This window comes from Caretta caretta, chromosome 4 (genome assembly GCF_965140235.1).
Source record: "Caretta caretta isolate rCarCar2 chromosome 4, rCarCar1.hap1, whole genome shotgun sequence".
In the NCBI taxonomy this organism is placed as follows: Eukaryota; Metazoa; Chordata; order Testudines; family Cheloniidae; genus Caretta; species Caretta caretta.
In genome coordinates this window covers 130,338,297-130,360,884 of record NC_134209.1, presented here as the reverse complement: position 1 = coordinate 130,360,884, position 22,588 = coordinate 130,338,297, and the positions used below count along the sequence as shown (strand labels likewise).

Sequence of the window (22,588 nt, the reverse complement as noted above, 5' to 3'; positions counted from 1 at the left end):
ATGAAAGGTATTAGATGAGTCCCCACTAAGGAGATGTACTTTTTATAAAGTATCTATGTTTAGCTTGCAATGCAGAATTCAGTGTTCCCAAGGTGTGCGAGAGAGACTGGATGACCTTAGGATGTTTTTGTAATCTCTTTTCAAATTACCGGATTGACATTTTTGTTTTACTCATTTTATAAGGCAGTGATGTAATGCATCAGACCAGTGTGCCATTATTCTCCATTATTCAACTTGAGACGGTGGACAGTATTAAATGCTTCAGAGGAAGGTGCAGAAATCCCCATAGTGGACAGTTTTGGAATAACCTGATCATCGGAGTAGTTTCTTCCTAACCGCAATCAGTGTTTTGGCTTATGTCTTGAAACAAAATTTTAAAAAATCCTGTCTAGTATAACTGTGGATGTTCTTAAACCACAAATATTTATGCTAGTGATAGCCATATAACTAATTTATATATAAAATCTGGCAATACTCAGCAAAAATGTGTGCTAATATTCTTTGCAGGTAACTATATAGAATTATTATGCAATAAATTTGAGTGGATGCAAAAATGCACGTTAGTACGCACTGGAATCTGGAGAACCTATTCCATGGTTATAGTGTTTGATAATAAAACGTACAAGAAGTGCATAACATAAAATCCAGTGGAAATTATTGAGGAGATACAAGAAAATCACAAAAAAATATATGCACATACCTGCAGATTTTTGAAGATGTGCTTCAAGTGCTAATCCCGTAAAATCAAGCCAACTTAATTCTTTATTTTCCAGTACGCATGTAGGCTCCATTCAGTAAATTGGCTGCAGAAACTGCCGCCAAACTAAGCTCTTCTGTTGGTTCCAAAGAAATTTGCCTGATTCTCGTCTCTCTTATACCAATGTATAAATATAGTTAAAACTAAAAAAGCTGTACAGGGGGATGAGCTATAAATAGGGCCCAATATGTCGACAATTTCTGCAGCAGTTAAATTCTTTTCAATTCTGAAGTAACATAATTATTGCTGGAAGATATTGTGAAAATTGACTTTGAAATTGAGCCAGTTTAGAGCCAGGGGGCCTGTGACTGAAAGTTCTAAACAGGACTGATTCCCACTGCAACGAGAAAGGGATTCTTCTGAGTGCCAAGTGAGTCTGTGGAATCAGAGACCTTCAATTAAGGATCGAGGAATATTGCAAAATTATAGTGTTTTGTATGCCTGGTCTTTTCTTAACTTCGTACTTCCTAGCATGCTTGGCTAGGGGAAAGAGAGAAAGAATGGTGGTGAGAGGGACCCACCTCCAGTGCTGTCCCATGAGCCCGCGGCATCCTAACTGAAGCTCCTATGTTTCCAACAGATCAAAATGATATGATGAAAGAAGTTAGAAGATAGAGCTTTGCAAACACATTGTGCATGGCAAACAGCTTTGGCTGTTTATTTTCTCACACAAACATTTCCCCGTTACGCTGTTATTTTACTGTATGTTTTTATTACTTTGCTTTCTCCACCCCTTTACTATGGTAAAAAGGAGCTCCTGTCAATCCCTTCGTCCAATCCCCCTTTCCAATCCCTCTTCAGGGATCCCCTCTCATGAGAGTTTTCTCAAACAGGAATTGGGCTTCCTTCTTTGACTAGGAGCCATAGAGTCCTAGGGAAAGGGTTTCTATTTGAGATATTTTCTCATTTCCCAACAACAGGGCAGATGGATGCCCATTTTAGATTTCAGAGAATTGAATATCTTCGTACATTATTTGAGATTCCGGATGACAACTCTGGTCTCTATAATCCCCTTCCTCAATGACGATGACTGGTTTGCAGCTTTCAGTTTGAAGGATACCTCTTTTCATATAGACATCCACCTAGCCTACAGGACATTTCTGTGCTTTACAGTGAGCCTAGAACATTACCAATACAGAGTCCTTCTTTTCGGCTTACTCAGTGGTCCCAGGAGTGTTCATGAAGGCGCTTGCCATGGTAGCAGCGCACTGTCGTCATCAGGGCAGACTTGATGTTACTTTACCTCAACAATTGGCTGCTTACGGGTCATTCATCCCAGGAAATCCAGTCATTGGCACACTCCCTCCTAAGAGTCCTACAATCCTTAGGACTTTGAGTAAACTTAGAAAAGTCCACTTTAATCCCAACACAGGTTATAGAATTTGGTGGAGCGAAGCTGGAGTGGACAACCGCCAAAGCCAGTTTACCTCAAGATAGGTTCCTTGTGTTAAGGAACGTAATTGTCTGACTCCAAATAAGCCCAGAGGACAACCTGTTCCTGCCTAGTTCTTCTAGGCCTCATGGTTGCCTGCACATATGTAGAACCCTTCTCAAGGCTCCACCATAGTTGCCTCTAAGCTTGGCTTCATACAGTCTATTGATAGCTTCTTGATACCCTATAATCATGAGATTTCTAAAAGGCTTTATTCAGAACCTTCCCTCCTGTGTCAGCACCAACTCCTAGTTAGGATTTCAACCTGGTGTTGGCAGCACTTACGAATTTGCCACTTGAACCCTTGGCTTCCTGCTCACTTCTCCATCTAACCATGATGGCCTTTCTTAAAGCAGTCATTTCCACTTGGAGAGTAGGGAAATTTGCAGCTCTTACGGCATATCTCATAAGGACAAAGTAACCCTAAAGTTATTTCCCAAGTTCATCACAAAGGTTCCCTCTGAATTCCACCTGAATCAGACTGTTCATGTGCTAGTGTTCTATCAGGAACCTCACGTTTCCAGAGTGGACAGGAAGCTACATTCCCTGGTCATTCATGGAACTCTGACTTTCTACCTGTAGAGGACTAAGCCCTCCAGAAAATCCCTGAGATTGTTCATCTCATTCACTGAGCAGATGAAAAGGAAGCAATTTAATCTCAAATACTTTTCAAATGGATCTTGTATCCAACTATGAACAGATGGAAGACTCTTCTCCTCAGCGTTTAAGGACCCACTCTACTAGAGCACACACTGTCTCAGTATTTTGTCACCAAAGTATGCCTCTAGAGGAAATCTATAGAGTGGCAACATGGAGCTCATTGCACACCTTTACCAGACACTATGCCTTGAACCGGGCTTCTTTACTTGATGCATACTTTGGCACCACAGTGCTTCAATCTATGGTTCAGCATGGGTCCTTGCATCCCCTTCCTCATCAGTGAGTACTGCTTGTGAGTCATTGACGGTGAATACCCATAGGAACTGGCACTCAAAGAAGAGAGTACAGTTACTTACCTTACAGTAACTGGGAGTTCTTCAAGATGTCGTTCCTAAGGGTATTCACAACCTGCCTTTTTTCCCCCTCTGCTTGGATCCTCCCTTTATTCAAGGTAGAGTAGGAACTGAATATCCAGTTGGTCTGTGCTAACCCTTATGCCCTCAGTTCAGAGCTCAAGAAGGCAAAGGATGCAGGCATAGATTAACGGGCATTGCTAATAAAGAATCTGCCAGTCTTGGGTGCATGGTGTGCAAGCGCACCTATAGTGACCACACGTCTTGAAGAACTCTCATTATTAAAAGGTAAGTAACCCTCCTTTCTAGCCTGAGTACTTGAGTATGTCTGGGTGTACATTTTCCCTATCGTTAAATTTGTACTATTTCTCTTGTAGAAGATGCTGTTGCTGTGACACTGCAAACAATGGTCCTTGCTCATGGGTTTGGAGTAACAAAGGAGAAGATGCTCCATGTCCTGCTCAACTGCTGCTGGTTTATCACCTAGGATCCCACTACTGTGGCATCATCAAGCAGCTTTAAAAATAACTTTCCAGTGAAGCAATGACATAATATCCTGTAGGTCCTGCTGTTCAGATATTCCTAAGGAAGACTAGCATAAATTATCCACAGCATGACAGAACACATAACTTCCATGCATTAGGTTGTGTGACAGGGTCGGGCCAGATGGCTACAGGAGAGTGATAGAAGGCAGATATATTAGCCCCAGGTTAAGTAGGTCCCTTTTCCCTGGGTAAGGTAACAGGGAAGGTTCCAGAACAATCAGGAAACTGGAAACAATAATTGGAAACAATTAAGACAGACAGGCTGATTAGAACTCCTGCAGCCAATCAAGAAGCTGCTAGAATCAATTAAGGCAGGCTAATCAGGGTACCTGGGTTTAAAAAGGAGCTCACTTCAGTTTGTGGTGTGCGTGTGAGGAGCTGGGAGCAAGAGGCACTAGGAGCTGGGAGTGAGAAGGCATACTGTTGGAGGACTGAGGAGTACAAGCATTATCAGACACCAGGAGGAAGGTCCTATGGTGAGAATAAAGAAGGTGTTGGGAGGAGGCCATGGGGAAGTAGCCCAGGGAGTTGTAGCTGTCGCACAGCTGTTCCAGGAGGCACTCTAGACAGCTGCATTCCACAGGGCCCTGGGCTGGAACGCAGAGTAGAGGGTGGGCCCGGGTTCCCCCCAAATCCTCCCAACTCCTGGTCAGACACAGGAGGAGTTGACCTGGGCTGTGGGTTCACAAAAACGGCCAAACCAAGGGCTGCCGTGAAGCTCCAAGGCGAGCAAATCTGCCAATAAGCACAAGACCCACCAAGGTAGAGGAGGAACTTTGTCACAGTTGTCATAGTTCATCTGGCTGTCAGTGATTTCAGAGATAATGCTCTGTGCAATAAAAAAAAAAAAGAAAAAAATCCAACAGCGCACACAGTTATTTTGCATTATTTCCACAGTGCATGCATATTTTTGTTTTTCCTGGAACACTGACAGCCTAACTATTTAACCACAACAAGTGTCCAGCAATGTGCTAGACTCCCTATAGGCATAAATCAAAAGAGTAGGTCAATTCTACGCCCTACACTTCCCCACGTACATACATACTTACTCTGTAGGAGTGTTCCATATAAATGGGCTTCCTATTGTTGGGAATCAGTTTGACAGCCTCCTTTTATCTTGCTCTCTGTCAGGTATACTCACAGACTTTTATTAGAAAATGCCAAAAAGGAGATGGTGCCCTAGGAGAAGAAAATCCGTAGTGAAATCAAAAGGATTTTTTAAAGTGAGATGTTGCAAATTACATGAATCACTCTGTAAACACGAAGTATGCCAACTCTCTGGGTTCTCTTTGGAACACACAGATAGGATTACGATATAAGAAAAATACACTTCTTGAATACTAAAGAGGAAATTGTGTCTCTTTATTTTATATCAAGACTTCTTCTAGGGTTCAATATTACTCATTACTGTCTGGTCTCCCTTATAAAAATAGAGTTCTACGACATTGTTACATATTTTTTCCTTTCAGAAAAATGTTGGAAATTAGCTTTTTTCCTTCCTTGTATTAAAAGGTCAAATTGTGTAAATTCAATAAAAGTTAATTGATTAAAGCCATTTGAGTATGGTTAAAAGCTGACTAATGATTTCAATTTAAAAGGACCTTGAATAGCATCTTCCATAATTAACAATAATGCTAGATTTTTAGTACTGTAGATTCTGTTGGCAGCTTATTACTTTTAAGGCTACAGCCAAAGACACGCTAGTGGTTCATGAAGGAAAGAATAATTAAATTAATGGAAGTAAATGGTAAAGGGGATATAATGCAACATGTGTTTACCAAAGGTAGATAATGCCAGACTAACCTGATTTCCTTCTTTGAGAAAATAACTGATTTTTTAGAAAAGGGAAGTGCAGTAGATCTGATATACTTAAAGCATTTGCACAGTAGCACAAGGGAAATGATTAGTGAAATTAGGGGAGATGGGGCTCATTAAAAGAGCTGTAAGATGAATAAGGAACTGGCTAAAGGGAAGAAGGCAATGGGTTGTGCTGAAAGGTGGATTATCGGACTAGAAGGAGGTTACTAGTGAAATTCCTCAAAGGTTAGTCTTCCGACCAATCTTATTCAATATTTTTGTTAATGGCTTTAGCACAAAGGATTTGCTAATGAAATTTGGTAATAATACAAAGTTGGGAGTTATTGTCAATGCAGAGGAGGTCCAAATATTATACAGGAAGATCTAATTTTGGTTGTTGGGTTTAGTGTTCAGGTACTGGGTGGTGTTGGTGGCCTGTGATATACAGTCAGTAGGACGAGGTGTTTGGTGGCTCCTTCTGGCCTTAGACTCTGTGACTCTAATACTGTTTGTACATTTACTAACGTGTCTTTTTTCGGAGTAACAGTCGTGTTAGTCTGTATTCGCAAAAAGAAAAGCAGTACTTGTAACACCTTAGAGACTAACCAATTTATTTGAGCATAAGCTTTCGTGAGCTACAGCTCACAAATACAGAACGACATATTACAAAGACAAATGACTAGATTAAATCTGTTTTTAGTAGCGAAGGTAACATTAGTGATCCTTGTGTCTGGGTTTCCCCTCCTCACACCACAATATAAAAATACTGTTTCCAAATTATTTCTTTATATTACCATAGTGTATTAAAAAGAATACTTTAAAATATTCTCAAAAGACACTAGAAAAGAATTTTATTAAAAATTCTGATTTCCCCCCCCAAACTACGATATTAAACCTATTGCTTCCCTATGATGAGGCTAACTTCGATTAATAGCATATTTACATTTTCAGATGAATGTAGAAGTAACACATGTTCAGCATTAGACCCCCACAATCCAATTTGGCTCTCTTTCTTCACTTTTCTGTCTCTGACTTGTGTGCAGTAGTGCTGATATGTGATCTGGAAATATGCTTGCTTTTACTGATCACTCTGCAACTGTCACTATGTTTTACTTCCTCATTTACAATGAGAGTATGACCCATTCTTCTTGATTTGAGTTTCCATGTGGCAAATTGTACGCTGTTCTCTTGGAAGCCCTGATAGCTCCTTGCTCTACAGCTCCCTTTCTTAATAGCTCTGACCTCACTCCAGATTTCTTTCCAAGCAAGCACAAGAAATGTTCCAGACCTGTCTTTTCTTCGCCCCACCACCACCTCGAACTGAACCTAGCTAGGGACTTTGCTTCTTGGCTTGAGCTCCTTTATCAACAGTCTTGTATGCTTCAGGCTGGCACCAGTTCTTTCCCCAAGTATTTCAGATTTCCCTCTGCCAGGAGGCTATGAAAGTGGCTAAGTAGTGTCTGTCTTCCTCTTTTTATGCACCAACCAACTTTCCTCTTCTCCTTCAAATGTCTCCAAAATGCATTTCTTCTGGGATGCATGTCAATGATGCCTTATGCAAGATTACAAGACCACTTCATCTCCACCCCTGGTTTTATCTATGCCTATATAAGACCAAAGTCCACTGGAGGGACCTCAGCATATTCTGTGTCTGTACAGTGTCATGTACATTGCTAGTATTTAATGAAAGGGTAGGTTTTGTCTTGTAGCCATGCTGTTGGGAGTTGTTATCCAGGTAGCCCCCCATTCAGTAAGGTTCTAGATACAGAGATGTCAAGAGGTTCTCTTCAAAATGCAGGAAATACCACCCCTCTTTAATCAGGTATATTTTGCATGCTTGCTTCTTTAAGAGAATTTGCAGTGCTTCACTGTAGTCTGTAAGCAGTTGTTTCATGGCTGGTCCCAGCTACCTTTCTTTGTCTGGTCCATGAGGTACCTTCCAGCCATTGGGGGATGTAGAGGAATTTGAATATTGTTGTTGAATGTTAAGATGACAGAGCCCGAGTAAATTGAATATATATATTCCAATAAATACAGATCTGCATTCAATTGTTGGTTTCAAATCAGATTATTAGTTCATAAATGGTAATATTTAAAAGACTGTTTCTAGCCTACAACTGGTATGATTTTTTATAAAATCTTTTTCGCAAATATTGAAGTTAAAATAAGTTAAATGTAGAAGGCTGACGTCCAGATTATGAGTTTCTACAAAACATGTGTGGGACTCAGAGGAAAATGTTAAAGAGTTATTGTTTACAAAGTGCAAACACTTTGCAGCCATGTAAATGACGATGTCCCTGCTCCAAACAGTTGACAATATAACTCAGACTTATACATACGTTATAACAACAGCTAGCTGCTCAAATGCTGAGGCAGGGTGGTCTTGTGTTTAAAGCACAGGGCTGGGAGTCAGAGCTAGATTCTGTCCCTGAGTCTGCCACTGACCTCACTGTATGTTGCAGTGCTCAAGATTGGAGGTGGTAATTCCGTGGGTCGCCATGACCAGGGTAACATTTGTCAGCATGGGGTGCAGCATCGTGACCACGTAGACATGGAAAAGGCTGATTCTTGCATCTATTGGTATTCTTGCAGCTAATCTTGAGTATCCAATTACAGTGAAGACTCTGGAAGGAACCCAAACCTGTGTATGTTCCAGTGACTAGAGGACAGCCTTCCTCAACTGAAGATGATTGGCTGGTTCTTTGAAAATTTTTTTCCCCTTCTAGCCATGTCTTTGTTAAATGTGCATGTGTAACTGGTTCTGTGGGTCTGGGTCCAGAGATCATCTGGGGAGGCATTTGCATAAGTAAATGAAGCTAAAAACTTCAGACTTTGGATGCCTACAGTTTCTGTCCTTTCTTCTGGCTATGTTGTCCTTCAGAATTCTGTTTCCTTTGCCATTCCTATGTTTTCCCTGATACTTGAATTGGTCTTGGGTATTATTATTATTTTGTTTTATTTTATTTTATTTATTATTCTTTATTTCACATTTGTATATAGCATCATAGGAATGTCTTTGATTAAGTGATCTAATTCTGAGACTTTTATGACACCCTTTTATGAAGAATAACATAAATTGAATCCTATTTCAAAGCTTTCTTCTTCTCCAGCCTGCAAGGGCATACAGTCTTGGATTGGCTTTTACTACAGTTCAGCCATTTGCTCAATCCATTACAGTTAGGGTTTACAGTTGACTCAAATTGCTCTACTAAAGGCATATATAGTGACCTAACTGTCTGTCTAAATGAAGCAGAATGTCATCTCTTCTAATTGTATTAGATCTGCTGGTGAACTTCGACCCACTGGACTATAAGAGTGTTATTTTGTTTGTTGCTGCTATTGCTTTTCTAGAGCAATGGCTCTCAACCTTTTCAGACTGCTGTACCCCTTTCAGGAGGCTGATTTGTCTTGCGTACCCCCAAGTTTCACCTCATTTAAAAACTACTTGCTTACAAAATTAGACCAAAAAATACAAAAGTGTCACAGCACCCTTTTACTGAAAAATGCTTACTTTCTCATTTTTACCATATAATTATAAAATAAATTGTGACCCCTGGGTTGAGAAACACTGATATAGTATGTACAGCAGTATAAATAAGTCATTGTCTGTATGAAATTTTAGTTTGTACTGACTTCGCTAGCGCTTTTCATGTAGCCTGTTGTAAAACTAGGCAAATATCTAGATGAGTTGACGTACTCCATTGAAGACCTCTGAGTACCCCCAGGGGTACACGTTCCCTTGGTTGCGATCAACAGCTTGTACTCTCATTTGCTGTGATCAGGTCTCATCATGTTACCAGTTTCTTATTGCTATGTCATCCCTATCCATGGAATGACATACCTTCTGTTGCTAGTTTCTTATTGTCATGTCTTCCCTATCCATGCGATGCCATTCCTGAGCTGGTTTCCTCTTTTAAACTTGCTTAAACTTAAAGGTGAAATTTTCCAAAGCACTCATCATTGGCCTAACTCTGCTCCCACTGAAGTCAATGATATAACTCCTGTTGCTTTCAATGGGGGCAGAGTTAGGATAATGCTGCCCACTTGTGAAAATCCTACCCAAATTCTCCTCCTGTTTTGTTTCATTTTTTAAAAGAAAACTCTTCACTATATCATGCTGTGGACAAACCTTCACAGAATAATGGCATAATTTAATTGGCATTGCCCTGTCCATTCTCTCTTCTTCTCCCTGTGTCTGCTGTTTCTTGTCTTAACCCCTCATCATGCCATCTGCATAAATACCTTGTAAGCTCCTTCAGGAGGAAAGTGCCTAGCACAGTTAGAATAAAAAATCAGTAATCACGTCTGACTGGTACTTTCACAGAGACTATAATTTAAATCCATCTTCCTGGGATTTATATCGAGGTATTTGCCAGAATTCTGATTAAGGACTATCGCTCTTCTCTCTACACCTGCACCTTTTTGGTACATAGACTAATTCTTATTGATTTTATATACAAATTCGTTCTGCCTTTTCTTTATTTTTTGGGTTCTTCATCTGTATATTTCCAGTTGTCTAAGTGACACCTCCAAGTGGATATGTATTAATCTTTCATTATTAATCCTAAATAAAACAGAAATTTAATGTTTTCATTCTTTTTACTTTTGAATCTCTGAGGTAAATTAATTCCACATTTCTTCTGTCACTGTGCCATGGAGTGCCTGCCTTTTATCATTTAAGTGGTGTGTACTGTACAAATTTTATTTAATAAATATCTCAAATTCTGTACTGGGCTACAATCTGATCCCTGGGGAGCATGTATTGCGATTACCCAACATTGTGAGGTAGGGATCCCCCCTTCCTATGTGTTTTGCCTTTACCATCAGTCTCTTGGCTGTCTTTACTGCCAACTCTGTCTTCTTATTCCTTTTTGGGTATCTAGAGGAAGATACCTTGTGCTCAAATTCCCATTTGGCGCTGAATTGTTTGTTTTAATTCTGGTGCAGTGTACTGTCACTGTCTGAGCATAGCATGCCAAGTATGCCATACCTTGCAAAATGCAACTTCCTAATCACAGTCCTTGCCTGAGTGTCCTCTAGAGAGATCACTTCTCAGAAATTGGAGAAGTAGTCTACTGTAACCATGTGGTTCCTGTCATTAAAAGTGAACGGGTCTGTGCCAGTCTTTCCCCAGGGTTGGGTGGGATTTCATGAAGCTATAGAGTCTCCATCTGTTGTTAGTCCCCATACTCTTTGCACACCTCACACGGTTGCATATACACTCTCTGTTGGGCATTCATTAGACACTCTCTGTTGGCCATTAGACACTTTCCCTGTTTCATTTCATATAAGCCGCTGTGTGTGAAGTGTGTATCCATCTCATTATGTCAGCTCTTAACTCTGCTGGAATTACTGCTTTGTCTCCTTTAAACAAAATCCTGTCCTGCATGTACAGCTGACGATTCACCTGGTTGTAGTGGGTAAACTCCTGTGGCATTTGCTCCTTGCAATGTGGCCAACCCTGCAGTATGATCTTGCATTTTTTTTAAACTGCATGTAGTACCCAATGCTGTTTGGTGCTTTGTTGGAATGCCTGAAGCCTCTCATCTGAGATTTGAAGGTACTCTGTGTCCTGTTCCACAGTTATTTGTATTGTAGTCTGGGAAGTATGCCCTGCTAGGCAGTGCTTAATTTGTTCCAGGGCTTGTCAGAGCTAAGCCCCAGCACCTCTAGGCTTGGCGGTTCCTAGCCCCAGCGCTTCAGTTATGAATATAAAAAAATTGCTTGAGCCCTGGCACCTCTTTCGGTACACTTAGCAGCAGTGCTTAATTTGCATCTGCCACTAGTAGTGACTTTCTTGGTCAGTATCTCATCCTTGCTCTAGAGTCTTTGCCAATCATCTGTAGTCCCTCCAAGTCCCATGCCGTTTGCTACAGATAGGAAATGAAGAATACTCTAGCCAGGTGAGACTGTAACTACTTAATCTGTAGTGTTGGGCTAGAACAAAATAGAAATTTAGCAAGGACATAGAGGTATCATAGCTACTCTTACAGAAAGTGCAATAGCTTCTTTAATGACTCTGGGTAGTCAGGTTGTCAGGATGCACTTCATTTAAAGGTAGTAACATAATACCAACTTAAATATTAGAAGATATATGACAGATAGAAAAGTAAAAAAAATAGGAGCAATTTGTCTAGTTGTGCAGGGTTACCTGATTTTCATCAGACTCAATCATCTTATCTAATAAGCAAGCTAGTTGCATTTGGGGATGCTTGTCGTTTGCAGATGAATTAATAAAGTTTTATTGAAATCAGATGTTCTGTTTTGATGCATTCCATGTAAGTTCTGCTCTTGAAAAGTTGCCAGAAAAATTTACAACTTTATAGTGAATTGAAATGCAACAATGCAACTAGCAATAACATGTTTTTTAAAAAAATAATTATAAATATCAATAAATCAGAATGTCTGTATGTAGATTCATACATTTTTGATTTGCTGTACAAAGCATTAGGAGTGCCAGATCTCATAGAAAACACAGGGGTTTACAGTGCAGACTTTGAATGTGGTCTATGTTTCTGCTTTAAAAAAAAAAAAAAGACAAAAGCAAGCTGTCTCACTTTAATCAGAAAACATTCTTTATAATGGACATTTTTGAAAAGTGCCTTCAGTTGTTTCTACTATTTGTGCCTCTTTCAAAAGCCATTGTGCTGGGGGATTTTCATTGTTTTTAAAACTTTGTCTATGGCAAGAACTGCAAAATACATTTCAGAAATCAGGGCCCCGTTGATTCAGAAATGGATTCCATCTGTGTTGACATTGGCTGCACATGTTTACCCGCTCCAGCTGTGTGAAGTAACCAGTGCTCTAAAGGGGTCGAATTCAGACAAGCACCATTTGTGTTTCATTTCCCTTCTTTTTTTTTCCCACTTTCTTTTTGAATAACATTTAGACTAAAAACAAGCATTTTTCAGTTGTCTGTTGGAATCTCTTATTTATTGCTGAATAAAAGATAGCTTAGAAGCCTTGTATCTGTGCTGCATCAAAATATGCATGACTCTCTAGACCAAAATTTCCTAGATGAATTGGTTTAATAATAGGAAGTTCATACATATACATATGATCTCACACACACACAATGGGAAAATAGTTTAAGGCTAGACTGGGACATTAAAGTCTTCCTGGGCAAGGGGAGGCACACATCCAAGAGCAGACCAGGGAGCAAACTGACCCTAAGAGTCACAATTCATTACTTAGTTTTGCCCCTTGCTCCAAAGAGAGGTAATCTGCAACTGATATAAACCAGTAGGAAATTACTTCCCCCTCTTCCCTGCCTCAGCAGAACAAAGCTCTGTCCACTTGTGTGAGAGGGGCAATGCCAGCCTCACAGAGGCTGCTGTCCACCCTGTGTGGTGTCCGGCAATGCAGGTAGCTCATAGCTAGCACCCGTTTGCTCCCTTGTGAAAATGCATAGGGTGACAGGCAATCTTGCCCTCAATGCGCTCTCAGTTTTTCAGCCTTAATAGGTATCCAATATAATTGGTTGTCTATTAGAAAAGCTGGATGAGCACAAGTCCATGGGGCCGGATGCGCTGTATCTGAGGGTGCTAAAGGAGTTGGTGGATGTGATTGCAGAGCCATTGGCCATTATCTTTGAAAACTCATGGCGATCGGGGAGGTCCCAGACGACTGGAAAAGGCTAATGTAGTGCCCATCTTTAAAAAAGGGAAGAAGGAGGATCCGGGGAACTACAGGCCACTCAGCCTCACCTCAGTCCCTGGAAAAATCATGGAACAGGTCCTCAAGGAATTAATTTTGAAGCACTTAGAGGAGCGGAAAGTGATCAGGAAAGTCAGCATGGATTTACCAAGGGCAAGTCATGCCTGACTAACCTAATTGCCTTCTATGACAAGATAACTGACTTTGGGGATGAGGGGAAAGCAGTGGATGTGTTATTCCTTGATTTTAGCAAAGCTTTTGATACGGTCTCCCATAGTATTCTTGCCAGCAAATTAAAGAAGTTATGGGCTGGATGAATGGACTATAAGATGGATGGAAAGCTGGCTAGATCATCGGGCTCAATGGGTAGTGATCGATGGCTCTATATCTAGTTGGCAGCTGGTATCAAGCGGAGTGCCCAAGGGTCGGTCCTGGGGCCGGTTTTGTTCAATATCTTCATTAATGATCTGGAGGATGGTGTGGATTGCCCCCTCAGCAAGTTTGCAGATGACACTAAACTGGGAGGAGTGGTAGATACACTGGAGGGTAGGGATAGGATACAGAGGAACCTAGACAAATTAGAGAATTGGGCCAAAAGAAATCTGATGAGGTTCAACAAGGAGAAGTGCAGAGTTCTGCACTTAGGACGGAAGAATCCTATGCACCGCTACAGACTAGGGACCGAATGGCTAGGCAGCAGTTCTGCAGAAAAGGACCTAGGGGTTACAGCAAAAAGAACGAGGACTACTTGTGGCACCTTAGAGACTAACAAATTTATTTGGGCATAAGTTTCGTGGGCCAAAACCCACTTCATCAGATGCATGGAGTGGAAAATACAGTAAAAAGATAAATAGATAGATATAAAAAGAAAAGAAGTACTTGTGGGACCTTAGAGACTAACCAATTTATTTGAGCATAAGCTTTCGTGAGCTACAGCTCACTTCATCGGATGCGTTGTCAAATTGTCAAAGTCAGATTCAAGACTCACGAAATTTGTCAGACCACTCTGTTTATTAGCAAAGCGCTTTGCCAGTGCACCCAGATATGTGAGCCTCCTGCAAAAGCTCAAGCTAACTTATTTAAACAGATAAGGGAAAGCCAATTTAACATAAGAGACAAAAGGAAGCAGAAACTGACAAATATACATACATATCTTATTTGCACACAAACGTTTACCAATCTCCTAGCTCAGTAGGAGCTCTAAGTTAATTAGTTTGAGGACCCATTGTCTCACACTCCTTAATGTTTCTCTTCCTGACAACTATATTTCAACAAACCCTTCAAGCAGCATTTCTTTAATGAATTATAATTTCAATATAATTCATTCTACTTTCACAGTCCCTCCTTTTGGTCAAGCTACGCAATGACCAACAATTACTGGGTTCCACATATCAATCGTTCTTTATCTCTTTGTTCATCAGTGATATTTAAAATCATGAAATTAGCACTCTGGTTTGGGGCAGCTATCTGTGTCGCATGCCTGACACAATTTTGGATACAACAGGAAAGTAACTGAAAACATACAAAAATTATTAGGATTCCAAACAGGAGAGTTAGGGCTCCCTGAAACCACCAGTTTCCTATGCCAGAGAAATTGAAAAGGTTACTTAGCCACTTCCATAAAGAACTTGGCTCTTTGTGGGGAAGATATGCGATTTGTTCTAAGTGGCTAGCACGATCTATTACCTCATTGGTGTTGTCTGGTATATACACACAGCAGTCTTTTCCAAATGAGAGCACAAGTCCCTCCTTTTGCCGCCAGCGCTATGTCCAATGCCTGACGGTTTTGGAGGGCCATCTGTCGGATTGCCCCTGTTTCTTTGGCCAGGGCTCTTAAACTTTCTCCTGTTTCATTTGCCATTATTTCAACTACTGCTTGTAACCTTAGGAGTCTTTTTTCACGGTGTATTACTCCCCCTAATGGTATTAAGGAACCGCCAATGGCCTCTTCCCAGGTTAAGGGGCTTATGTTATTTACATACCATTGGGCATCTGTTAAGTCCCTTCTTTTTCGCCTGAAATTGCGGAGGCGTTCTTGAGGGAAGGTTCCTAGCACTCAGAATTGTGGGAAGAGTCGGGCGGGATAACAGATTCCTGACCAATTAGCTGGTAGTGCGGTATAAGCTCTGGTCCCACACACCCAGTGATGGCCTATTAAGGCCAGGAAGGGTTGGTTGCACCCATTTGTCATATAGGTGTTTGCAAAGGAGGAGTTGTATCCCCCAAAGGGTACAGGGTAATTCTCCTTACGAGGAGTGGTGTTATTTGCATGACATTGAAAGATTGTATTGTTTTCACTAAGGTTACTGTAGGGGAACATGAGATTGACTTCTCTATTTGATCCCAGGTTGAGAAAAAATTCATATCTCCATACCCGGCCCTCCCCTTTTTAGTTTTGTTTGAATAATCCCATACACCATTGGCCACAATATGCTGAAGGCAACAGCTTTTCCCCAGATCCAGCCCTGTCCCATTACATGCATCTGATGAAGTGAGCTGTAGCTCACGAAAGCTTATGCTCAAATAAATTGGTTAGTCTCTAAGGTGCCACAAGTCCTCCTTTTCATTTTATGAATACACACTAACACAGCTGCTACTCTGAAACCTAGAGATATATAGATATATAGATATATACAGAGAACATGAAAAGATGGGGGTTGCCTTACCAACTCTAACAAAACAAATCAATTACAGTGGGCTATTATCAGCAGGAGGAAAAATCACTTTTAGAGTGATAATCAGGATGACCCATTTCAAACAGTTGACAAGAAGGTGTGAGTAACAGTAGGGGGAAAAATGAGCATGGGGAAATAGTTTTTAGTTTGTGTAATGACCCATCCACTCCCAGTCTTTATTCAGGCCTAATTTGGTGGTGTCCAGTTTGCAAATTATTTCCAGTTCTGCAGTTTCTCATTGGAGTCTGTTTTTTGAAGTTTTTTTGTTGAAGAATTGCCACTTTTAGGTCTGTAATTGAGTGTCCAGGGAGGTTGAAGTCACTGACTGGTGTTTGAATTTTATAATTCTTGACGTCTGATTTGTGTCCATTTACTCTTTTGTGTAGAGACTGTCCGGTTTGGCCAGTGTACATGGCGGAGGGGCATTGCTGGCACATGATGGCATATTTCACATTGGTAAATGTGCAGGTGAACGAGCCCCTGATGGTGTGGCTGATGTGATTAGGTCCAAGAAGTGGACAAGAAGCTGGATATGAGTCAACAGTGTGCCCTTGTTGCCAAGAAGGCTAATGGCATTTTGGGCTGTATAAGTAGGAGCATTGCCAGCAGATCGAGGGATGTGATCATTCCCTTCTATTTGGCATTGGTGAGGCCTCATCTGGAGTACTGTGTCCAGTTTTGGGCCCCACACTAGAAGAAGGATGTGGAAAAATTGGAGAGAGTCCAGCGGAGGGCAACAAAAATGATTAGTGGACTGGAACACATGACTTATGAGGAGAGGCTGAGGGAACTGGGATTGTTTAGTCTACAGAAGAGAAGAATGAGGGGGGATTTGATAGCTGCTTTCAACTACCTGAAAGGTGGTTCCAAAAAGGATGGATCTAGACTATTCTCAGTGGTACCAGATGACAGAACGAGGAGTAATGGTCTCAAGTTGCAGTGGGGGAGATTTAGGTTGGATATTAGGAAAAACCTTTTCACTAGGAGGGTGAAACACTGGAATGTGTTACCTAGGGAGGTGGTGGAATCTCCTTCCTTAGAAGTTTTTAAGGTCAGGCTTGACAAAGCCCTGGCTGGGATGATTTAGTTGGGGATTGGTCCTGCTTTGAGCAGGGGGTTGGACTAGACCTCCTGAGGTCCCTTCCAACCCTGATATTTTATGATTCTATGCAGCAACCGATGAACTTGAAAGATTATTTTATTTGGCCGATCATGTGTTTAGCAGAATCAGACAAGGTGTTTGTCTAAAAATGTAGTGTGACAAAGGCTGTCATCATGGGCTCATCAGAGGTGAGCATTGACAGCTCAATAGCGAATGATAGGTAGGTTGGGATTGACTGTGAATTGCCTTGAAAGTGAATACAAGCAGCTTATGTTATGTGTGCTAGAGAAGGGGAGCCAGTGGAGGGATGCAAAGAGAGGGGTGACACGGTATGACATTCCAGGATTCAATCCAGACCAGTGAGGGGTTGTGTCGCCACCTGCCTTGTATCCTGGGGTGCTTCACAATGCTTTGCTGCTGTACCTCCCAGCCTAGGCTCCTCACAAATAGCATGCAGGTCACACTCTGAGTGTCTGTGTGTAGCTCCAGCCTGCCAGCACGCTCCAGGCACATTCTGGCTTCCACCAGCCTTGGTTACCACTCGCAGGCTGACCCCAACACATTCTCAGTCCCAGATTTTCCCTAGAAAACATGTGTTCTGAAGTGTCCAGCCCTTTCCAGTGATAGTTGAGATATTTTAAGTCCGATGCCCCTGTAAGAGAACAATATACAACAGTTTGCTACTTTAATTGAAGTTACCAAACAATTCACAACACAGAGTTAGTTTTGATTAAAAAATAAAATAAGTTTATTTTACTACAAAGAAAGAGATTTTAAAGGAGTACAGGTGTAAGGAATTCAAGTCAGAAATGGTTACAAGAGAGATAAAGATAAAACACTTTCTCGTGCTAAAACTTAACAAAGTGGACTTCGTTCAAGATAAATTCTTACCACGTGCTCCCAGCAACAAGGCTTACCAAATTTCAGGTCAGGATCTTTCCCAAAGTCAAAGGGCTGCTTCCTTTGTCATTCCTCCACTTCCCCCATGTCTGGTAGAGAAAGTGGTTGGTGGTGTTTACTAAAATGAAGATCTGTTTGTTCCTGCCCCTCATCCATGCCAAAGAATGGCCATTTGACAGGTGATTGCCCATCAGGTTTGATGATACTTGGCTAGCTAGAGGTGTCAGCTTTTGCTCTGTCTTTGAGAAACTGACTTGTCTGGTAGATGTAAAATGTGTTCAGCTCATGTTTATGACATTACATATAATGTTGCTACACACATTTCACTGTGATATTATGGACCAGTGAGTTACTAGTTTTCAAATGCTACCTCACAAGATGTATTTTGTACAAAGATTACTATAGTAGACTATGTAGCGTGTAGGCTGTGAATACAGGGGTAGATTTGATCACACATGGTCAAAGTGATGTTCTTGGAAAATGCAGCAGCATTCTGAATGGATACAAGCAGAGCAAGATTGTGTTTGTCGATGCCAGAGAGAAGGATGTTGCAGTAATCAAGACATGAGATAAGCACTTGGATGAGAGTTTTAGCTATGAGGATGGATTTTAAAAGGCTGTAGCTTAGAGATGTTATGCAGAAAGAATCAGTAAAATTTAGACATAGCGTGAATTTGATGACCTGAAGGGAGGGATGATACCCAGGTTACAGGCCTCCGTGACAGGCAGGATGGTGGTGTGCCTAGTGATTGGGAGAGGAGGTAGCAGAGAGGACTTGGGAGTGAGGGAGGAGATTAAGAGCTCTGTTTTAGCCACATTGAGCCTGAATTGTCGTTAGATATCTGTAAGGAGATGTCAGGGAGACAGGACAAGATATTTGTTTGGTCAAAAGGAGACTGGTCTGAAATAGAGAGGTAGATCTGAGTTCTCAGCATTGACATGGTAGTTGAATTTGTGTTTGCAAATGAGATTACCCAGAGATAAGATGTAGAAAAAGATGTAACATAGCATACAATAAGCCTGTGGCATTGAAAGGCGGTATACAAATTCCCTTCAGTGTGAAACTGTAGGATTAAGATCTTGCAGCAAACATGAGTGAAATCTATAAAATATGGTGGTTTTCCTGCTTGTCAAAGAAATATGACAGTAACCTGATATGGTATAAATCATGCAATACTAAAATTTACCTTGCTACTGTATCAGCCTATCAGCAACTAGTGTTTAAAATTCAAGACAGATTATATTTAGAAAGCCAGCATTTTAAAATTTGAATATTTATCAGTAAGTGTCGATTTTCTGAACTATTATATTGTCACCTGCAGAAGGCTCTGCATAAAGTTATTTGGATTAACTCATTCATTCAGAAATATAATGTAACTGAAGAACTAACTGATCCCTGAACTATGAACTAGGTGATCCACCAAAGGTCTCTTCCAATCCAGTGAATTTGGTATTAAAATGGTCTGTGCATTGTTAGTGGAGGGTATATTTATGTCCTTTTACAACATGAACATTTGTGTCTCTGTAAAACAGCACACTGTTAGCATCTTCCGCCCTGATCCTGTACAATTGTCTGCACAGAAAAATCCTTGAATGGGATTCCATGCAAAGATAGAGTCCAGCTGCATGGATTCTATTGTAGGATCCTGAGTTTATAGTTCTTAAATTAAAAAAAAAAAAAAAAAGTCTTCCTTTCAAGATGTTAGACTGTAAAACGTTTTTGACTTCTTAATATTTACATAGTAAGAGTATTTTTTAATGTAGTTTCAATCCTTTATCCCAGTTCTGCTACTCTGATGATGCTGAGTAATACTTTAGTCGGCATGTTGTCCTGCTGGAATCACCTGTAGTATTTACAGAGTAAGGTACTACTCGACATGAGCAATGGAGACAGATTTGGGCCCTTTGAGGCTTCAGAACATATCACCAGGATATGGAAGATGATGTGGCTAAATTCCTTCTGCTGCTTTGCTAATCTCAACGACTAACCTATTATTTTATTATAACAACCCATAGGGAGCTTGAAACTTGGACCGATTTTCTTTCCAAAAGCTGCTACCCTCCACAACCTCTGTTGTATAAAGAAGCAAAAAGTCACAAGAGAATTAGTTGTCATTGCTAACCTTGGTAGTGGTCCCATAATTAGCAGTGAACATTAGCGGACATCTTAGGTGCATTTTATTGATCAGTGATCTGTTGGGCTTTTGATCTCATTCATTTCTTTCTTCATTTAGCCACCAGATAATGGGCCTCCACCGCTACCAACATCGTCCCTTCCTGAAGGCTACTATGAGGAGGCGGTGCCACTTAGTCCTGGAAAGGCTCCTGAATATATCACTTCCAGTGAGTAATATATATCCTGATGCCATCCTAAGCAATTGTCAGTTTTAGTGACTTTCAGTGCTTTAAAACACGAAGACATAAACAAAAAAGAAAACTGTTCTCTCTTTACATCCTCTATAGTTAAGAATTTTATATGAAGGGCTCAGTATTGTCTGTGTCTATAAGGATAGATTGTGGCTGGTTTATGACAGGCGGATCAGGTAGGCATGCTGGACCCCACAGCAGTTTCCGATGTGAGTGACCAGTATCTCCAATGCTATTCTGTGACACTAGTTCAATATCAACTCGGGGACAGAGGGCTACCTCCTAATTAATCACCAAAACCAATTATCTCAGCACTCAGGTCTCCCATGATCATATCCAGATACTTACCCAGTCTAATCTATCTTACACTGATGTATGATTGGATCACAGTGATAGAATGATGGCATGCCTGCCACTGAACAGTTGTGCAGGTTTAGTGAGCTGGACATTTAAGTGCTAAAAGATGGAGGGTGTTTTCCAGTGGGTTGGAGGAGGTAAAAAGGTTTCTTTTGCTGCTCTTATTTATTGTCTGGCAGAGTTAATTCATCACTTCTGTACGAATACTTTTCTGCTGGATCATCATCATTCACGACCCTAAATTTGTTAGACCATTTTTATTGTTGTTTAAATCTAAATGAATGACTAAATAAAATCTGTTCTCCTAAATAATAAAACAAGAGAAACATTATAACACTAACAAATGATCTGTGTGCCATTTGTACACTGTGGATTAGGGAGAGTCCTTTGTTTTTCTTGGAGAATGGTATGTATGCATTAGCTCTAAACATAAAAAAAACCAAAACCAAATAAAATCTGGCACTTGTTAATAGGAATAACTTAACCTAGGCAATTGGGGCAAAAAAATAAGAGTTCCAAAAAATGTAAAATGAATGTAGACATGCTCAGCCTCAGCAGTGCTCAGGGACTGTCCACTCCCTGCTTCTCCCCCAGAAGTAGTGCAGGGTGGTCCTGCTCACACCCTCTGACCCAGTGAACTGCCAGTTCGCGGTTAGCTGCTAAATGCAAGGGTCCAGCTCAAGGAGAAAATATTAGCTGCATTTTAACGTACTGTACAGTAGTTGTTTCTGTGGGGCTAAAACCCAAAACACGCTAACCAAATTTCAGACTTATTTTTATTGACCTTCATTACCGTCCAGACCCACAGGAACATTTAGGGGAGATCCCCCTACTCCCATAAATCAAAGTTATAACTTTTACAAAAGTTATATGCATAACTAGCGTAACTCATAACCTATGTTGCCTCAACTCTGCTGAATTCCATTATCTTTTATATTTGTCATCGAATCCTTTAACACCTCTAGAAGAATATAAGTACTGTCAACAACTCTGTTTATTTGTAGTAAAGTGAGTGGCTAAATTCACCGTAGGCCTTCTTCAGTGCTTGTTACCCATCTACTCCAGCAAAATTCCCATTGAGCTCATTTGTGCTAGCTTGTCTTATGGCTTTGTGAATAATACGAACATAAGTGACTAAAATAAAACCACCAAACTCACTTTACTCGTAATAACTGCAGCCAGGATACAGCGCTGTTTTTGAGGTGGATGTGATTGAGAAGACACAGATTCTAAGGAACCAGACTACAAGAACAGCATCATGAAGAAGCGGAGGAAAAAAAGAGAGAATGCCAGCTCTAATGGATTAAATAAATGTTCAACCAGATGTAACTCTCTATAGTATATGTTTCTACATACAGTAGAACCTCAGAGTTACGAGGGGATCGAGGTTGTTCATAACTCTGAAATCTTTGTAACTCTGAACAAAATGTTATGGTTGTTCTTTCAAAAGTGTACAACTGAATACTGACTTAATACAGCTTTGAAGCTACTATGCAGAAGAAAAATGGTGCTTTTAACCATTTTAATTTAAATGAAACAAGCACAGAAACAGTTTCCCTACCTTGTCAAATCTTTTTTTAAACATTTCCATTTTTTTTTAGTAGTTTATGTTTAGCACAGTACTGTACTGTACTGTATTTGTTTTTTTCTTCTTTTTTTCTCTGCTGCTGCCTGATTGCTCACTTCCGGTTCCAAATGAGGTCTGTGGTTGACCGGTCATTTCGTAACTCTGGTGTTCGTAACTCCTGAGGTTCTACTGTAATAAGAATATTTTTTCTAATATAATTAACAGTAAATAGGCTCACATCTTCTATGTTCCTATAAAAAGGTGAAAAATCCACAGGAGTATATTCATGAAAACAAAATGATGGTGATTTCCCTATCTGTGGTCTGTAAATAAATATTTATTTGCAGATAAGAACAAGTTGAAGTGTGCCTCAGCTGATGATGACTTTCTTTTTCCATCTCCATTTATTGAAAAATACTG

General features: G+C 40.5%; 1 protein-coding gene across 4 annotated transcripts in view; it reads left to right on the top strand.

Moving 5' to 3' along the window:
• AFAP1 (actin filament associated protein 1) overlaps positions 1–22,588 on the top strand; it is a 160,637-nt gene that overhangs the window by 71,149 nt on the left and 66,900 nt on the right. For all 4 annotated transcript variants that reach the window (XM_048848958.2, XM_048848955.2, XM_048848959.2 and 1 more), the window contains one exon: positions 20,112–20,220. In XM_048848958.2, coding sequence (XP_048704915.2) covers positions 20,112–20,220 — 109 coding nt within the window. The remainder of the gene's footprint in view (positions 1–20,111; positions 20,221–22,588) is intronic.